Raw genomic sequence first — 18,068 nt, 5'->3', positions numbered from 1 at the left:
TATCGATATTTTCATGGTCGATACCTGTCGATACTAGCTTAAAGTAAACATGATCTAGATTCGCTGATTTTGTATCATCATGCTCGCTTACGGCCGTATTGACTATTCGACGAACACATGCTTTCGAACGAATGCGAACAAGCCATTCTTGTTTTCACTCGAACGTGTACGTACGCGATTCCTGTGCAAAAGAAGGATCGGTAGCGCAGGTAGTTTTTTAAGGAAGATTCCAAGCATCAAGGAAGTGACGAATGCTACATAAGAAATAAATATCGTACTCAGGACCAATTTCATTCATGTCGGTAAATGAAATTTTCAAATTAAACTTCATGCAAAGTAAAAAAAACATTTAAAATAGCAGTCCGATCAGTAGTATCTGCGAAAAATATGTTGCATTTTTCTTGCAATTTTGTCATGTTTTCGATAGCCTACTTATTTATTACATTAGTAAAATCATGCATTTAATATAAACTAAAGCATGTTTACCCATGGCGTATTTTCCATAAAGTACTTAATAGATTTAAAATTGATGCGTAAAATCTTTGAACCTCGCATATATTCAAAGGCACGCAAAAAAACAGCATTTTACTATACTGCTATGCTCTCTAAATGTTTTATGCAAAACACAAATTTATGATTTGATTACAAATCACCTTTAGATTCGAAAATAATTTTGTTAGAAATCGGTTAAACTTTTTTCAATGTGTTCGAACGGTTGATTCGCAACATTAAACTGACGAATCGAAACCACGGCATTTCGTCTATTCGTCCGTAAACGAGAATGCGACTTTTCGTTCGTACGAATGATGTTCGAATACACGTATCGTTTGAAGCTAAAATGGCATACATTCTAGCGTTTCGCATATGGTTAATCACAAGAATTGGACTGATTTCATCAATGCTTAGCATTTTTTTGAAGAAGTTTACTGATATTTGAATATTTTGTGGCAAACGAGTCGCGTTCGAATTCATTCGAGTGAAAACAAGAATGGCTTATTCGTATTCGTTCGAAAGTACCCGTTCGTCGTATAGCGGATACGGACGTAAACAAGAATGAGGGTGATAATTTGAATGAAGGTTTTTTTTAACAGAAACCCGGTACCAAGAACTTGCAACCCTCTGCATACATGGGATACTTCAGTGTTGGGGACCTCAGTACCATCCGAACGCCTATTTTCATTAGCCAGTAGGATAATGTGCGACAAAAGTTGTCGTTTGACGTCTTTCACTTCCACTTTCAATGAGTGTTCTTATCCAGTTTGGATAACGAATTTTGGTTTTCATAGAAGAAACAGACTCAATCAACTAAGAAGTGAGATGATACCGTTTTTAATAACTCCGCAAGCGCGAACTTGTTTGATAAAACTCATCTATATCTCGTTGGAAAGGTATTCTCGCGAGGTATTGAAATATAGAAAAAAAGTTCTTGATCAATTGCAAAAGATATTCTCAAATAACTGAAATTGTCTTTAACTCAAAAGGTGAACAAAGGATCTCAAAACCAATCAACCGATACCGAATACCGATACCGATAATAAGTATCGATACTTTTTCCTATAGTATCGATACCGATACCTGAAATAACAAAACGGTATCACGATACCAAGTATCGATACTTTACCTCTCGATACCCATCCCTACCATAGAAAAGTCACTATACTCAAACTGTTAAAAGACATTTGCTCCTCGTTATGTACAGGGTGCTCCATCTTTTATGTCGGTATGTAAACGCTGAATAACTTTCACATTCACCAACCGAGATATTGCATTCAGTAATAGCCGTTCAACCGAGAAGGTTGTGTATAGAAGCGTACAGTTTAATAACGCTGGTTGGTTTACACGCGTTAAATACGACAACGGTTGAACTACAGGTAGAAACCTGTTGGCAGCAGCCGTTAAAACGTATAGTCGTGCTGCATAAGAGAGCCCTAGTGCTGGGCCAAGCTGGTGAAGGAAACAACAAAGGGCGTTTCCCAAGCTCTACCCAGGCCACAATATACAGCCACAAGTGCTGAGCAGAAGAGTGCAAAGGCACACAGAAGCAGGAGAGTGCAAAGGCACACCGGTGCGAAGGCACTTCGGTGCAGAAGCATATCGGTGCGGAGCACAAGGAAGAAGGAGACAAGACAACTCGGTCTTTCCACTGCCATACAACACGCAGGTATACACCGGTGACCTGCGCTGGTTGCAGCTGGCGAAGACAAAAGTAAATCGGAAATCGAGTGGTGCTGGATGTCAGGTAGCAGTAGCATCACATCCAACAATCAGCATCCAACAAGAACATCTAGAGCAACGAGGATCTACACGGCAGTGCAACGGAGATAGACAACAATTTCAAGGTAGAAGTTTTTTCTTTTCCTTTTGATTGAGTACTGTGTAGTGTTGGTTTCAAATTTTATTTTAAAGTTTAGTTAAAAATTTTAATGTAATGGATGAATCCATGGACGTAAATCCTAGCATGAATCCGATACCCCCACGAACGAAAAAATATCAGGAGAGCTCTTCTGGGCCTTGGATAGTCTTTTTTAGACGTATATCAAAGCCATTAAACATTTTTCAAATTAATAAAGGTTTGACATCACGATACTCTTCAATCAAAGAGATCATAAAAGTAAATAACGATAAAATTCGTGTTGTGGTAAATAATTTGAAACACGCGAATGATATTGTCTCTTCGGAACATTTCAATAAAGAGTATAAAGTTTACATACCCTCCAAAGATGTCGAAATTGACGGTGTTGTTACCGAAGCGAGTCTTTCGGTAGATGATTTACTCAAGCATGGTGTTGGTCGTTTCAAGAACTCTATGCTTGAGGGTGTGAAAATACTGGAGTGCAAACAACTGTACTCAGTAGTTCATGAAGAGGAAAAAAAAGTTTATCGCCCATCAGACTCGTTTCGAGTGACATTTGCCGGGTCTGCGTTGCCGTCCCATGTCTATGTCGATAAAATTCGCCTCCCTGTTCGGCTTTTTGTTCCAAATGTAATGAATTGTACGAACTGCAAAAAATTCGGCCACACAGCTACTTACTGTAGTAATAAACCAAAATGTATTAAGTGTGAAGGGCCTCATAAAGATAATGATTGCAACAAGGAAATTGAAAAATGTATTTATTGTGGGAATAGTCCTCATGATGATATTTCAGTATGCACTGCATTTAAAGTGCACAAAGACAAAATTAAGCTTTCTTTAAAAGCACGGTCTAAGCGCACATATGCAGAAATGCTTAAAACGGTCATTGATGTCCCCCCTTTGGAAACCGAAAACGGGTTTTCAAATCTAGAGGAACCAGAGGACTCTGACTCTGACGAAAATAGTGAAGGTAATTCGTTTATCACTACCCAAGGGTCAGTTAAGAGAAAGAAGTCTTCCTCCAAATTACCAAAAAAGACACCTAAAATTTCATCTTCAAAAAAAGATCCCCGTGTTAAACAAAAAAAGTCAAAACCAAAGACTGTGCCTCCTGGTTTGTCAAATTCACAAACCAATCCAGGATCTAGTACAGAAAAAGATAATAATCCAGTGGGCTCCATTTCACAGCCACCAACAGGATTACTGAAGTTTTCGGAAATTGTTGAATGGATTTTCTCAGCATTCAATATATCTGAACCCTTAAAGACCCTCATAATGGCATTCCTTCCAATAGCTAGAACCTTTTTGAAGCAGTTATCAGTTCAATGGCCAATTGTCTCAGGTTTTGTATCTTTTGATGGATAATTTATCACCCGTCGCAAATGATACAATCACTGTCCTGCAGTGGAATTGTCGAAGCATCATGCCAAAACTTGATTCATTCAAAATTTTATTGCATAGTCAAAAATGTGATGTATTTGCTTTATGCGAAACATGGCTTACTTCAAACATAGCTTTAAATTTTAATGATTTTAACATTATACGTCTCGATAGAGACTCTCCGTATGGTGGAGTGCTTTTGGGAATTAAGAAATGCTATTCCTTTTAAAGATTAAACATCCCTTCAACTTCTAGTATAGAAGTTGTTGCTTGCCAAATAAACATTAAAGGCAAAGATATTTGCATAGCTTCGGTTTATATTCCTCCAAAAGCACAAGTTGGACAGCAACAGCTTAATGAAATGGTTGAAGCCCTTCCTGCACCACGATTGATTCTGGGGGATTTAAATTCGCACGGTATTATGTGGGGTTCCGTTTACAATGATAGCAGATCATCTTTAATACAAAACATTTGTGACAATTTTAGCATGACGGTATTAAATATGGGTAGCATGACACGGATCCCAAGACCTCCGGCACGCCCAAGTGCATTAGATCTATCTCTTTGCTCAACATCAATTCGACTAGATTGCACCTGGAAAATACTGCCTGATTTACACGGTAGCGATCATTTACCAATCATCATCTCAATTAGCAGTAGCAATTGCATTGCTACTTCCGCTAGTATTCCATATGATTTGACAAAAAATATCGACTGGATTAAATACCAAAGTAGTATCTCTAGTATTTTGAATTCAATGGAAGAGCTCCCTCCACTTGAAGAATATGACTTCCTCATTTGTTCGATTCTGGAGGCAGCAGAACAATCCCAAACTAAACGCTTTCCTGGGCCAACGACTAACAGAAGGCCTCCCAACCCCTGGTGGGACAAAGAGTGCTCAGAGGCTAAACTCGCAAAACAAAATGCTTGCAAGACGTTTCTAAAACGGGGAGGAGGAACTCCTCAGAATTTTGAAAAACTTATGGTTTTAGAAACCAAGTACAAGAGCATACTTCGAGCCAAAAAATGTAGCTATTGGAGACATTTTGTCGAAGGTTTGTCAAGAGATACCTCAATGAGCACTCTTTGGAACACGGCCAGACGAATGAGGAATCGTACCGTGGGCAATGAGAGTGATGAATACTCGAACCGATGGATATTTGACTTTGCTAGGAAAGTTTGCCCAGATTCTGTTCCTACGCAGAGCATTATACGGGAATCTCCTCCAAATAATGGTTTTATTAATAACCCATTTTCAATGATGGAATTTTCTATAGCACTCTTGTCTTGTAACAATAACGCTCCAGGGTTGGACAGAATTAAATTCAACTTGGTGAAGAATCTGCCCAACCTCGCAAAAAGACGTTTGTTGGAATTGTTCAACAAGTTTCTTGAGCAAAATATTGTTCCACCTGACTGGAGACAAGTGAAAGTTATCGCCATTCAAAAACCGGGGAAACCAGCTTCCAATCACAACTCATATAGACCCATTGCGATGTTGTCCTGCATCAGAAAATTGTTCGAAAAAATTATTCTACGACGTCTCGACACTTGGGTCGAGACGAACGGTTTGTTGTCAGATACTCAGTTTGGCTTCCGTAGAAATAAAGGGACGAATGATTGCCTTGCATTACTTTCGTCTGACATCCAAATTGCCTTCGCTCAAAAGCAACAAATGGCATCTGTATTTTTAGACATTAAAGGAGCATTTGATTCAGTTTCCATTGATGTTCTTTCAGACAAGCTTCACCAAAATGGACTCCCAGCGGTTATAAATAATTATTTGCACAACCTTTTGTCAGAGAAACACATGCATTTTTCACATGGCGATTTGGCAACACTCAGAAATAGCTACATGAGTCTCCCGCAAGGCTCATGCCTCAGTCCGCTCCTCTATAATTTTTACGTAAATGACATTGACAGCTGTCTAGTAACCCCATGTACACTAAGACAATTGGCAGATGATGGCGTGGTTTCAGTTACTGGACCCAAAGCTATTGATCTGCATAAACCATTGCAAGATACCTTAGATAACTTGTCCGATTGGGCTGTTCATCTTGGTATCGAATTCTCTGCGGAGAAAACAGAGTTAGTCGTCTTTTCAAGAAAACATGATCCCGCGCAGCTTCAGCTCCAAATGATGGGAAGAATGATCCAACAGGTTTTAACTTTTAAATACCTCGGGGTGTGGTTCGATTCCAAATGCACGTGGGGAGGACACATTAGGTTTCTGATAACAAAATGCCAACAAAGAGTAAATTTTCTTCGAACAATAACAGGATCTTGGTGGGGTGCTCATCCGGAAGATCTAATAAAATTGTATCAGACAACGATACTTTCAGTGATGGAATATGGATGCGTTTGCTTTCGTTCCGCTGCAAACTCTCATATTATCAAACTGGAGCGAATTCAGTATCGTTGTTTGCGAATTGCTTTAGGGTGCATGCATTCGACACATATAATGAGTCTTGAAGTTCTGGCGGGAGTTCTTCCATTAAAAGATCGATTTTGGGAGCTTTCATCACGCCTGCTAATAAGATGTGAGGTGCTGAATCCCATGGTAATTAATAATTTCGAACGACTAGTCGAGCTTCGATCTCAAACAAAATTCATGACAGTATATTTTAACCATATGTCACAGGAAATCAACCCTTCAAGATATATTCCTATCCGTGTCAGCCTCCTAAATGTCCCTGACTCAACTTTATTTTTCGATACATCCATGCAGCGCGAAGTGCGTGGAATCCCGGATCATCTACGTTCGACGGAAATCCCAAAAATATTTTCAAGTAAGTTCAGGCATATTGACTCTGAGAAAATGTTTTACACGGACGGATCGCGAATTGAAGAAGCGACAGGGTTTGGTATGTTCAACAATAATGTTTCGGCCTCATTTAGGCTTCAAGAACCTGCATCTGTTTATATAGCAGAGCTAGCAGCAGTTCAATATAGTTTGAGTGTAATCGTCACATTAATTCCAAACCATTATTTCCTCTTCACAGATAGTCTGAGTGCAATTGAAGCCATTCGCTCAAACATGACTGGCAAGACTGAACCGTTTTTCCTGGGCAAAATAAAACAGTGCCTGAACGACATATTGAACAATAATTATCTAATCACTATAGTCTGGGTCCCGGCTCATTGCTCCATTCCTGGCAATGAAAGAGCCGATATTTTAGCCAAACGTGGTGCTATTGAGGGTGAAATTTATGAGAGACCAATTGCTTTCAACGAATTCTATAGCTCGTCTCGCCAAAGAACACTTGCCAGCTGGCAAGCTTCTTGGGATAAAGATGATCTGGGTCGGTGGATGCACTCAATTATTCCGAAAATATCGACAAAGGCATGGTTCAGGGGACTGGATGTGAGTAGAGATTTCATTCGTGTGATGTCTAGACTCATGTCCAATCACTACACGTTAGATGCACATCTCCTTCGAATTGGACTTTCCGAGACTAATCATTGTGCTTGTGGCGAAGGTTATCGAGATATTGATCATGTCGTTTGGACATGCGTGGAGTATCGTGATGTCAGATCTCAACTAATAAATTCTTTGCGTACCCAAGGTAGACTATCCAATATCCCAGTTCGAGACATTCTTGCTTGTCGTGACCTTTCATACATGAAACTTATTTATCATTTCATAAAGAAAACTGGAGTTTCAATTTAATAAAGGCCCCTTTCAAGACAATATTCTGATCCCAGCTGCGTCCATGAGTTCAACCAATAGCTAAATTAGAATAAAAATAATGTAATGATACAAACAAACTCGAAACAGTTTATGAAATTATTAACAAAATGTCTGAAAATAACAGCTTATTTTATAATTTATAGAAGTTAATCGTTTGGTTCAAATAATATTTCCGAGTAGATTTCATAATTAATGACGAGTTACCTAAGATGATATTTAAGTAATAAGAGAATATGTTTTAATAAATGCAAAACGTTGTGACTATGTTAGAATTAAGTTAGGATAAGAATATTATGTAAAAGTGATGCTACGGCGAAGAAAAACTTATGTAAACTGCCTTAAGAAATAAACGTATTTATGAAAAAAAAAAAAAAAACCGAGATATTGCATCAGATATGTTTTGGAATCTTCAATTCAGTACAATTTTTGCTTTACACCGGAACAACGCACTGAAATAGTGGCCCTTATTACCGTTCTCACTTCCACATTCACTTCACTTACATGTCACTTCACTTGATTTTACTTATTACCGGTATCACGCATTAGGCTCTCTGACAGCTCACTTACAACCACAAATGCAAATGAGATTGGTTTGTTTTCATCAGGAAACGAATGCATTAAACACAGTTCAGACGATCAATCAACTTCGGTCGACGTCCAGATTGGTTTATTAATTTTATTTAGCCGAATATTGCTCACGTATTCGACGTTAAAAAGTTCCGTGAACTTGACGTAGTGTCCTTTTATATGAATTGCTTACAATTAATGTTGTTGTTCCGTAATCGTTCCATTCAGGTGATAGCCGCTTGATGCTGCGTGTGAATCGCTTTTACATATTGTTTTGTTTTCATCAGGAAACGTGTTGGCCACCAATTTTTCAGTAGGGCCACCGTTCATTTTTCACCGGGCATAGAAACCTCAATAGTGAAGTGATCAATGTGGTAGAAAAAACTATTTTTTTTTCAACAAAATGTTGGTGGCGTGATGTTCATAATGACATCAAGTTCATTCAAGTAATTACTTTTGTCTCTGAAGCGACTTCCGTAATAAGGACCTACATTCACTTTGTTGTGTATAGCAGATGTAAACATATTGAAATATTGTTTTATATCAGTGTTGATTTGAGAATATGATACTTTCGAGTTAAATCAAATAAGCATAAAAATATAGGTGTTGGTCGGGTGCTGGCACTTCCAACTAGAACGTTAAACTGTGAAGTTATCTTTATTAAAACGAACATATCCGAAGTCCTGATCCTTTTGCATATTGAATGCAGTGATGACTCTAACAGAATAGTAAGCTGAATACACTTCTAGGTGAGTTTATGATATAACAAGGTGTTGACGGTAACATAACACACTTCTCTTGATTTTCATCGAGAAGTGATACCCATAATAAGGGTCCCAGTCACTTCACTTGGTTTTCACCGTGTATTGACACCGGTAATAAGGGCCAGTGACACTTTATACCGAAAACTGTCGTTCCATTGTGTTAACTCAATGTGCATATCGGAAAAAATATCGCGGCGACATTCACCCCAATTCTGTACGTCGATCGTTTCGAAATATTCCGATCGAATGTACAATTTCCATTCTGTATTCCCTTCGATTTGGGAATGAACTCGAACCTCATTCGTTCGAGTTGTTAAATTTTCGAACATTAATCGATCGACTTGCGTACGTATTACTTATCTTCGGTTTAGAATCGTTCTAATTTGTTTTTTACAAGTGTGACGGTTTCGTTTACTAAGAAATGATCAATATAAAAAGAAAAGAAAGTGATGACAGCTTTGATGGTAAATGTTCGATATTTCAAGTGTTCCCGAACGAGAGTCGATCGAATCATACAAGCCGAACGGAATAAAGAATGCAAAATTCGAACTCGAACGAAAGTGTAGATTCGTTCGTATCACAAATCCGTCGGATTGCAGAATCGGTGTGATTAGCAATTACAAATTGACGGTGTACAATATGAACGCACTTTACCCTATAACTCCTGAACCTGAATTTAAGTTTGCCAAAATCGGTTCAGCCATCTCCGAGAAAACCTAGTGAGATTATTTGACACACACACGCGCTTACACACACACACACACACACACACTCACACACAGAGAGAGAGAGAGAGAGAGAGAGAGAGAAGAGAAGAGAGAGAGAGAGAGAGAGAGAGAGAGAGAGAGAGAGAGAGAGAGAGAGAGAGAGAGAAGAGAGAGAGAGAGAGAGAGAGAGAGAGAGAGAGAGAGAGAGAGGAGAGAGAGAGAGAGAGAGAGAGAGAGAGAGAGAGAGAGAGAGAGAGAGAGAGAGAGAGAGAGAGAGAGAGAGAGAGAGAGAGAGAGAGAGAGAGAGAGAGATGAACTGAGTCGAATGGTATACGACACTTGGCCCTCAGGGCCAATTTCCACTATTCGGTTTTTCAAGTGATTGCATAACCTTTCTATATGAGAAAGGCAAAAAGGTAAAAGGTTCGGAAACCATCTAAAAAAATGGAAATAAATCGACCGTCCCACGACAAAAGGGCCTAACTGCAAATGATAGTTTCTCTTTGTTTACTTTTTCTTTCACGATTTAACGAACTGATTTTATATTTGACACTTTACTCTTCGCAAAACTTTCAAGGTAAAACTACAATCTTTCGATTGTTATTGGAAACTTTAGAGAATTTGCAATAATGACCGTGTAATAATCAATAGAGAAAGTAAACAAAGAGAGGCTCTCATTTGCAGTTAGGCCCTTTTGTCGTGGGACTATCGAAATAGTTTCCCCCTTACTTACACTCAGAAAAATGTTATGGTAACAGTTACTATATAGAGGGCCAACCTGACCATGCGAGTATAGTGGTTTTCAGCCGACTATTAAATAAGATGATTTCAACAATGGTCAAGTTCGTGTTTACTATAAATGGTATCGGCTCTAGAATAGTAATATTGAACTGTATATTGTATGAATAACTAATACGATTGAGATGGTTAGGCTAACCATGACCGAATCTTTATTTACATTGTGGTTTTCGCTATAACCAGAGCCATGGTATTTTTGACATTTCACTTCTAGTTATTTCGAAACTAAAGGCAGTGGTTGATTCAACAATGCTGAAGATCAGCAAAACATGAGCTAATGTTAAAAAGTTTTATGAATTTGAATTCTAGAACAAGAACAACAAAATAGTTTCATTGAATCAAAGACATCATATTAACAAGATATCCAGCTCTCACATTTCCCGAACAAATCATTGGCAACATCCTTTTTTGCGAGCATGTCGCCCTCAGGTGAGTCCGCATCGAATCTCATACTTAGAAGTAGGGGAGAGAAATGTCAAATTCGTGCGCGCCAAAATAGCAGGGCTGCGCACCCATACAACTGACATGATATGTTGAATGTGATGCCGTGCGATGGCGTTGTTGAACTGAAGATTGATTTCGGTCCAAGCTGACAGGGTCTGATTGAATTCTATTTTATCTTTGCATCAAATCAAATGATGATGAGCCTGGTGAAATATTGATTATCAACGTAGACACGGAGCAGCATTGCTTGGTTGCAACTGTTGATCCCAGGCTCTGTTCGGTGAAGTTTTTCCTGAAGTAGGAATGGGCAGCATGGAAGAATTAATAGCCAAGTCCAGATGCAAATCTCAAAACCCACCTGCCATATATTGTTATTTTTTTCGTCGGATTCGAGCGATTTGAATCCGGGAATCGGATGATGTTCGTCGTTTTCATCAATCGCTTGATGTTGTTTCTACAGCGACCGATAACAAATAATAAAAATTATACAGGACGTCGATTTCACTAGAAAACTAGTAAGGCTACAAAATTTACTCACCTGCAAGACCTTCCAAATTGCACAATATAAGTTACAATATACATTTTTTTTTCAAATGTGTTACGAAATTGTCTGCTGTATTGTAACTTTATGTGACAATAACAAAGTACATCCGTTTATTGACAATTGGTATAGTGGTTTTCAGCTTGACATAGAATGCGACGGAATCGTCGCAGGATTGCGAAATAATGAGCGTCAGAACCACTGATGCCAGGTTTGCAGATTGGTATGTAAATTTGCAATTTCGTTTGTTAGCAGACTTTGCAATTAAGCCGACTTTTTTGCAGATTTTCGAAATTTTTATAAACAATCGTCCATTTTAATGACTTTTGCTATTACTGTAGGGTTTTCGTTCGGTTTTTTCGTCATACTTCTAAATATTGAGGTCGCATAGGACCATTTATAATACGCAGACGCCTAAAATTTCACCTGGCATCGCTGCCAGAAAATTGGACAGTTTTTTTAACCCCTTCGCTGTCTGTTGTATTGAAATTAACTAACATTAGAGCCAAAAGAAAAATTAATTGGCTGTTGGATTGAGGCCAATTGCATTTTCAACTGGTAAAATTCCTTAGCGACAATTGTTATTTCATTGTTCATCGAAAGCATCAACAAATGTATATCTGTCAAAGACGACCAACTTTTTAGAGTAGACAAATAGCACAATCGATTAAAGCACGAGGTTTTGAAAACCAAGGCGTCGATTAATACAAAGTATACATGAAAAGGGAACATACTAAGCACAAAATAATCATTATGTACGATTCAGACGATCCGTCTTCTTTTGTCACAGTCAATCTCCGTCACCGGCACCGTCAACATTAATTACATGCATTCTTATGGAGCCATTCACACGTAACGTCACCGTCACGGAACGTCTTGACGGACGGAGCTAACTAAACTAATTTTGACGGAAGCTGACGTTTCGGTGACGGTGACGGAAGGAGGCGGATCGTCTGAATCGTACATTATGTCAAATAAATAGCACACGCTGTAATCATACGCATTGTCAATATGAATTAATTATGACTGAAGTTTTCTTAATAATAAATAAAAAATTAGTTGTTGTAACGGTCAATTTAAAAAATATTTTTTTCTGGCTTGTGGTCTCGAAGGGGTTGAATCGATGCGAATGACAGTTTCGCTATCTTTGCGGCATTTTGTCGCTATCTTATCGCATCGCAATCTTTTCTAGCCGACAGTGAAAATCACTATATAGTCAGCACAAATGAAAAACATAGTCGGTTAAAAAACACTATACGATAATGTGCTTACTACATAAATTCTGTTGATATGGACTACATGAATAGTGTTTTCAAACTTCATAATTTCTTTTAAACCATGTATCTATTTATTGTAACATTATTATACTGTGGACATATTTACATAGTAGCAATAACTATTTAGCTCCTCGTATATATCAAGCTCCGAGAGCAAGTTCACCTTACTAGAAATTGTGATTTTAACTATTTGTTCTTATATTTGAGATGACTACCATTGTCAGGATGACCATGCCAGAAAAGTCCAAATACAAATAGTTTAGTCAAGTCGTAGTCTTTGTTGTCTAGTAATTTATACAATACAGATGGTGAATAGTCATGTATCATGATTGTTGCTACTATTTAAGCGTATAGTAGAGATGGGCAATTCGCTCCTGAGCTGTTCCAGTGAATCGAATCATTGAAGTGAGCTGACAGCTCACAGCTCTTTTCAAAAGAACCGCAGCTCATCAGCTCACTCATTTGCTACCCAGTTCACTGCATTATGACGAAAGGAACACGCTACGAGCTGATCGGATCTTCGGCTCTTTAAGAGATTCAATTTAGTCGACATCAATTAAAGATAAATTAATTCGCATTGCATTCATTGCATCATTGCGAATCAATGAGTCAATTTCGATCATGCATATGAAAGAAAACCGGTGCATAAGAAAAACGGCGCACAAAATGAAATTTAAGTTCAAACTAAAAGAGCTGATGAGCTGATACATCGAATCGATTCACTTTGGTGAGCTGATCGGTTCGGAGCTGTTCACTAAAATGAGCTGTTTTGCACGCCTCTAGCGTATAGTTGAAATGACAATGGAAAACAGGCTACGGTTACTATGGTATTTTGCTCAGTGTACTAGCAATTGAAGTATCACCCTGTTTGTTTGTTTGAACCCGGAGGGCGAAACTGCGTTTGTTCCAAAATGGACCAGTTTCTGATTGGCTGATTTTGATGTTGCTACCCACACATTGTGAAAAGAAAAAACTTTTGCAGGGCAATGATGCCAAGTAAAAAAGAAAATAAGATAACAAGTTTATTAAAATGTATAATTTGAGCTCACCAATGAAAATTTTCAGAGAAAGTTTCACTTTTGTTCAATCTCATTTGTAATAAATGTTTATAGTGGCAGCACTGTGTAATTAAAATCAGCATCAAGCCGTTTTTCTTTTCAGTGAATTGAAGTGTGACCAGAAAAGATTTGTTAAATTAGTGTAAACTCGAAAGTGTGTTTAGTTTTACAAGAAAAATGAACTGTTGTGTTCCACACTGTGGCCGCACTAAGCATTTCTATCCAAACTTGACTTTTTCAGGTTTCCAAAAGATCCGGTAATACGTCAAAAATGGGTTTGATTTTGCGTTCAACATGAGATATTTCGTGTTTTGTCATCAAAGCTTAATTGTTTTTAAGCATTAATGTATAATAAAAAAAATGCATTCATCAATACTTTTTTCTTAGCATAAAGTTATAAAAAATCTGTAAATATGGCTACACTGTAGCCGATACGTTGGTACTTATTCTACAGGGAAAAAATGACGAGAAGAATGATTCGGAGGGAAGAATAAGAAACCAGTTGTCAGACCTTGTCTTAGGGTAAATCGCGAATGGAAAAGTAAACAAAGAGAAACTGTCATTTGCAGTTAGGCCCTTCTGTCGTGAGGCGATCGATTTGTCAAATTTGAGATTGCAGAGACTCCGCAATTTCTTCTTTCGCCGCGATGATTACCGAGTACTCGGCGGTGCGAATCTCGATGAATATTTTGCCGAGAGACAACGGAAAAATAAGTGTTTAGGAGCAGATATGTCCATCTCCTCTGTGTGACGAAGAGCAAGCAAAATTTCTCCCCTCGCACTGACAACTTCAACGAGAGCTCTTCTCTTTCACATATACACACCCCTGTTGTATAAAGTGTGCACGCATCATGAGTGCGTTTGTTTATTTCCTTTTACCTCCTCCACTGAATCGCACCAAAGTGCTAGAGCAGAGCTAATAAATTCTCTGAGGTGGATGCAGATACTTTCACAAAGGTGTACACGCCGATGAGCACTCTGGTGTATGGTTTGCGTAGAAGAAGCGTGGGACACGCAAAATCAGGCAAATAAGCATTTATCGTTAAATTTTCGGTTTTCATTGCAAATTTTTCATAGCAAGGCCAGATCTACTCTCTATTAATTGAAGTTCACAGAAGTGTTCGCTCACCATCACGCGCCAGTGATCACTTGGGTGTATTTAGGCGAGAGCACGTGAGAGCGATTCGTGCGAAGAGAATGTTATTCTCTTGCACCAGCTTCTTTCAACACAAGCACGCACTCAAAGTCTGTCTATCTGGACACTGAGAAGAAGTGCGCTTTCCTCTTTGTGTGGAGCGGAGTAAATGTATCCGCAGTGTTTAGTTGAAACCTACGCCCTGGTGTATCACTCTAGTGAAATGCCATCTCTGTTTAGGAGAAGGGTGAAGATTCGACACAGACTAATAGAAATGACACTACGAGTACATTCTTCTAAAAGTAAATTTTCGTAGGGCACTAGTTCCACCTATACTGAATTGCGTGAACTATTTTGTATCACTACACCCCTTGAATTATGCAAAAGTGTTTTATCAAAATTTCAAATCAGCTAGCCTCTAAATCTACACCCTTTATTTTATACGACATTATCACACGGACTATTCAACAGGGATGAACAAAGTTAAATAAATTTTCTCCACTTATAAAAAAGTATAACAAGATTTTTCCATCGATAACATTTTATTCATTTAGAATCATTATTTTGATGCAGCAAGTTGAGTTCAACACGAAAATTATTTTCATTACAGTTGAGGGACGTACAACTGCTGCTCAGGATGTCGTTACATTGGATATCTCAATAAATTTGGTTCATTAGCCGATAACATTCTTTTTGTACAGAAATGAAATTTAATTTAAATGTTGAACATATATTAACAGGATAAGATACCAACATTTATTTGGGGCAATTTTCTGTGTAATGCTACAAAATATCTATTACTAGGAGTTTTGCAATAAAGTCATATAATTATCCGGTTTGCCGAAATTTGTTGCAATTTTATAATTAAAAGAATCGTAGACTTACAAAGAGAAAATAACACACAGACAAGTAGGGTGCGTACTCGTGGACAAAGGCAACATTGATCGATTTGCCGGAATGGCCACGCTAACCTTCCTGACCGAAGTCTTCCGTAAATTTGTCCAGCTTTTTCATGTCTTCCTCGTTTACGGTAGGTTTGGTGCTTCCTAGCGATTTCAGCATGTCTCCCTGGAAACATGAAATGTCATCAAATTATTTTTTTCGCCTCAGATCGAAACAGCCTAAAAACCTACCATTGTCACCGGAGGAACGGACAGTTTGTCGCTCGGTACCTCCATCCAGGTCATCTCGATCGCATCGGAGTCACCGGGACTGCATGGAACTAGCAAATCGTTGCAAATAGTTTCTTTATCGATCGGCGACGGTCCCGTTATTTTCTTGAAGTGGGTAGACGATTGAACTTTTCGCACTGGTTGCATCAGAGCGTCCCGAACTACAATGGAAATATCCGCCCCGGAATATCCTTCGGTTTTCTTAGCCAATATGCGAATATTTTCCTCCGATAAGCAGTGAGAGGTATTTCCTAGATGAAGCTTGAACATCACCAATCGGGCGTGCTCCTCGGGTAGCGGGATGTAGATACGTTTCTCAAAGCGTCTCCTGATGGCCGAATCAAGGATCCAAGGAGTGTTGGTAGCACCCAGAACAAGAATTCCATCGTTATCACTACCAACGCCCTGCATCTGAACCAGAAATTCGGTCTTGATACGACGGGCGCTCTCACTTTCATTATCCGATCGCGAAGAGCACAGTGAATCCACTTCGTCGATAAAAATGATGCTTGGTTTATGGGTGCGAGCCAATTCGAACAAATTTTTCACAAGTTTCTCCGATTCACCCAACCATTTGGACACCAGATCAGAGCTGGACACGGAAAAGAACGTCGAATTATTAGCTTCCGTGGCAACTGCTTTTGCCAGATACGATTTACCGGTTCCTGGTGGCTAAAATTAAAATTTTAAACATTAATATCAACTGTTACGAGTCATGTACCCTAGACGAAATGCACGTACCCCAAACAAAAGAATACCTTTCCATGGGATACGTTTCCCCGTGAATAAATGAGGGAATTTAATCGGCAGAATAACTGCTTCTTTAAGTGCTTCCTTTGCCCCTTCCAGACCGGCTACGTCGGACCATTTGACGTGTGGTTTTTCGACAATAATTGCTCCCTCCAGTTTCGATTGTAGTTTCTTCTTTTCCGGATCATCGGAATCGGAATCCGAACTATCTCCATCCTTGTTTTTACTACCCTTGTCATCTTTTGAGCTGCTGCCTCCGTCTTTCACGGGTTTCTTCTTGCCCTTCTTCAGATAAGCCTTCAGTTTTTCAGCTCGATCCAAATATTGTAAACATTTCGTTCGAATAGAATCCTTTGCCTTATCACCTTGCGCCTCATCTGCATCAAAAGAAAATGTTAGCAATCACGTCTTATCTACCTTCCTCTTTAATTGCCGGAAGCCTGGAATTTAGATTGTCTTACATTTGATGGCATGTAGAAAGTACTCAACCCCGTGCTCGTACAGGCGTAACGCTTCCTCGTAATTCTTATTGCGATCTTCTTCGGTGGCCTTCGTAACGATATCGATCGCTTTTTGCAGCGTTGAGCCAGCAGCCATTTCTAGATGTTCCTTCACAGATTCACTAAGTTTCGCAGAAGCTAGAAACAACAGAGCTCGATTAGCCGCCAACCAATCTTCATTAAACCGTCCTTAAATTTGCTTCATCAACGCTACCGTATAGCAAGTATGACTAATCTCCCCAGTTCGCAAATCCGATTATTTTTCCTTTTTGAAAGAGAATGTCTGACGTACCTTAATGTCAAAACAGCAATTTAATTGCGAACAATCGACGTATTTTCGAACTAACAAGCCGCAATATTTCTACATATTCTGAATCCAACTTACCAAAAATAATTTGATTTGCTCAGCTGAATCGTTTAAGTTATCTAAACCAATACTTATTTCATAAAAATCTTTGCTTTTCTTGAAATTTTACCACACAAGATTATAACATAGTGAACCAAACACAATAATGCATACCTTCCGAGAATCTCTTTTCATAAGAAATCCTGCACGGAATACTAAGTGTTATGTCATTTGACGGTATTTAGCTTACACGGAGAAAGTAAAATTTTGATTCGGAATTTCATGTTTTTTAAAGACATCAAACTAGCTAGAGATCGTGAGAGGAGAAAAAATATGAAAATTGTACAGCCATAGTAGGGTAACAGAGGTATTTTGGCCCACTTTAGGATTGATTTTATTTTGGCCCACTTTGTAAAAATATCCACCAAATATTGTAATATCTTTAAAAATCCCTTCCGCAATAGGTAATTTAATGTTATTAGCTTCAAATTGATGCAAAATGAGTTACTTAACATCGATAAAATCCGATGGAATCGATAAAGTTTGTTAGGTGGGCCAAAATATATGAAGTGGCCAAAATACCTC

At 38.6% G+C, this 18,068-nt stretch overlaps 1 protein-coding gene and 1 long non-coding RNA gene across 4 annotated transcripts; both read right to left on the bottom strand.

Annotated features, from left to right (window-relative positions):
* Nucleotides 1–10,375: 10,375 nt before the first annotated feature.
* Nucleotides 10,376–11,713, bottom strand: LOC131425678 (uncharacterized). The gene is made up of 3 exons (XR_009229014.1): nucleotides 11,243–11,713; nucleotides 11,063–11,158; nucleotides 10,376–10,996 (listed from the first exon to the last, which is right to left on the bottom strand). It is a non-coding gene; the product is annotated as an uncharacterized LOC131425678 (long non-coding RNA).
* A 3,525-nt stretch (nucleotides 11,714–15,238) lies between these two features.
* LOC131425677 (vacuolar protein sorting-associated protein 4) lies at nucleotides 15,239–17,677 on the bottom strand. Of its 3 annotated transcripts, XM_058587747.1 has the most exons (6): nucleotides 17,523–17,666; nucleotides 17,352–17,429; nucleotides 17,099–17,275; nucleotides 16,629–17,014; nucleotides 15,849–16,559; nucleotides 15,239–15,783 (listed from the first exon to the last, which is right to left on the bottom strand). In XM_058587747.1, the coding sequence occupies exons 3-6, from the start codon at nucleotides 17,232–17,234 to the stop codon at nucleotides 15,682–15,684; spliced, it is 1,335 nt and encodes a 444-aa protein (XP_058443730.1). In that variant the 5' UTR covers nucleotides 17,235–17,275; nucleotides 17,352–17,429; nucleotides 17,523–17,666; the 3' UTR covers nucleotides 15,239–15,681. The 3 variants fall into 3 exon arrangements, with proteins under 3 accessions (XP_058443730.1, XP_058443729.1, XP_058443731.1); XM_058587746.1 differs by lacking the exon at nucleotides 17,352–17,429 and having other exon boundaries at nucleotides 17,523–17,677; XM_058587748.1 differs by lacking the exons at nucleotides 17,352–17,429; nucleotides 17,523–17,666 and adding an exon at nucleotides 17,430–17,451.
* Between the last annotated feature and the right edge of the window lie 391 nt (nucleotides 17,678–18,068).

Source organism: Malaya genurostris, chromosome 1, assembly GCF_030247185.1.
Source record: "Malaya genurostris strain Urasoe2022 chromosome 1, Malgen_1.1, whole genome shotgun sequence".
NCBI classification, from domain to species: Eukaryota; Metazoa; Arthropoda; class Insecta; order Diptera; family Culicidae; genus Malaya; species Malaya genurostris.
This window is presented reverse-complemented; position numbering and strand designations above follow the sequence as displayed.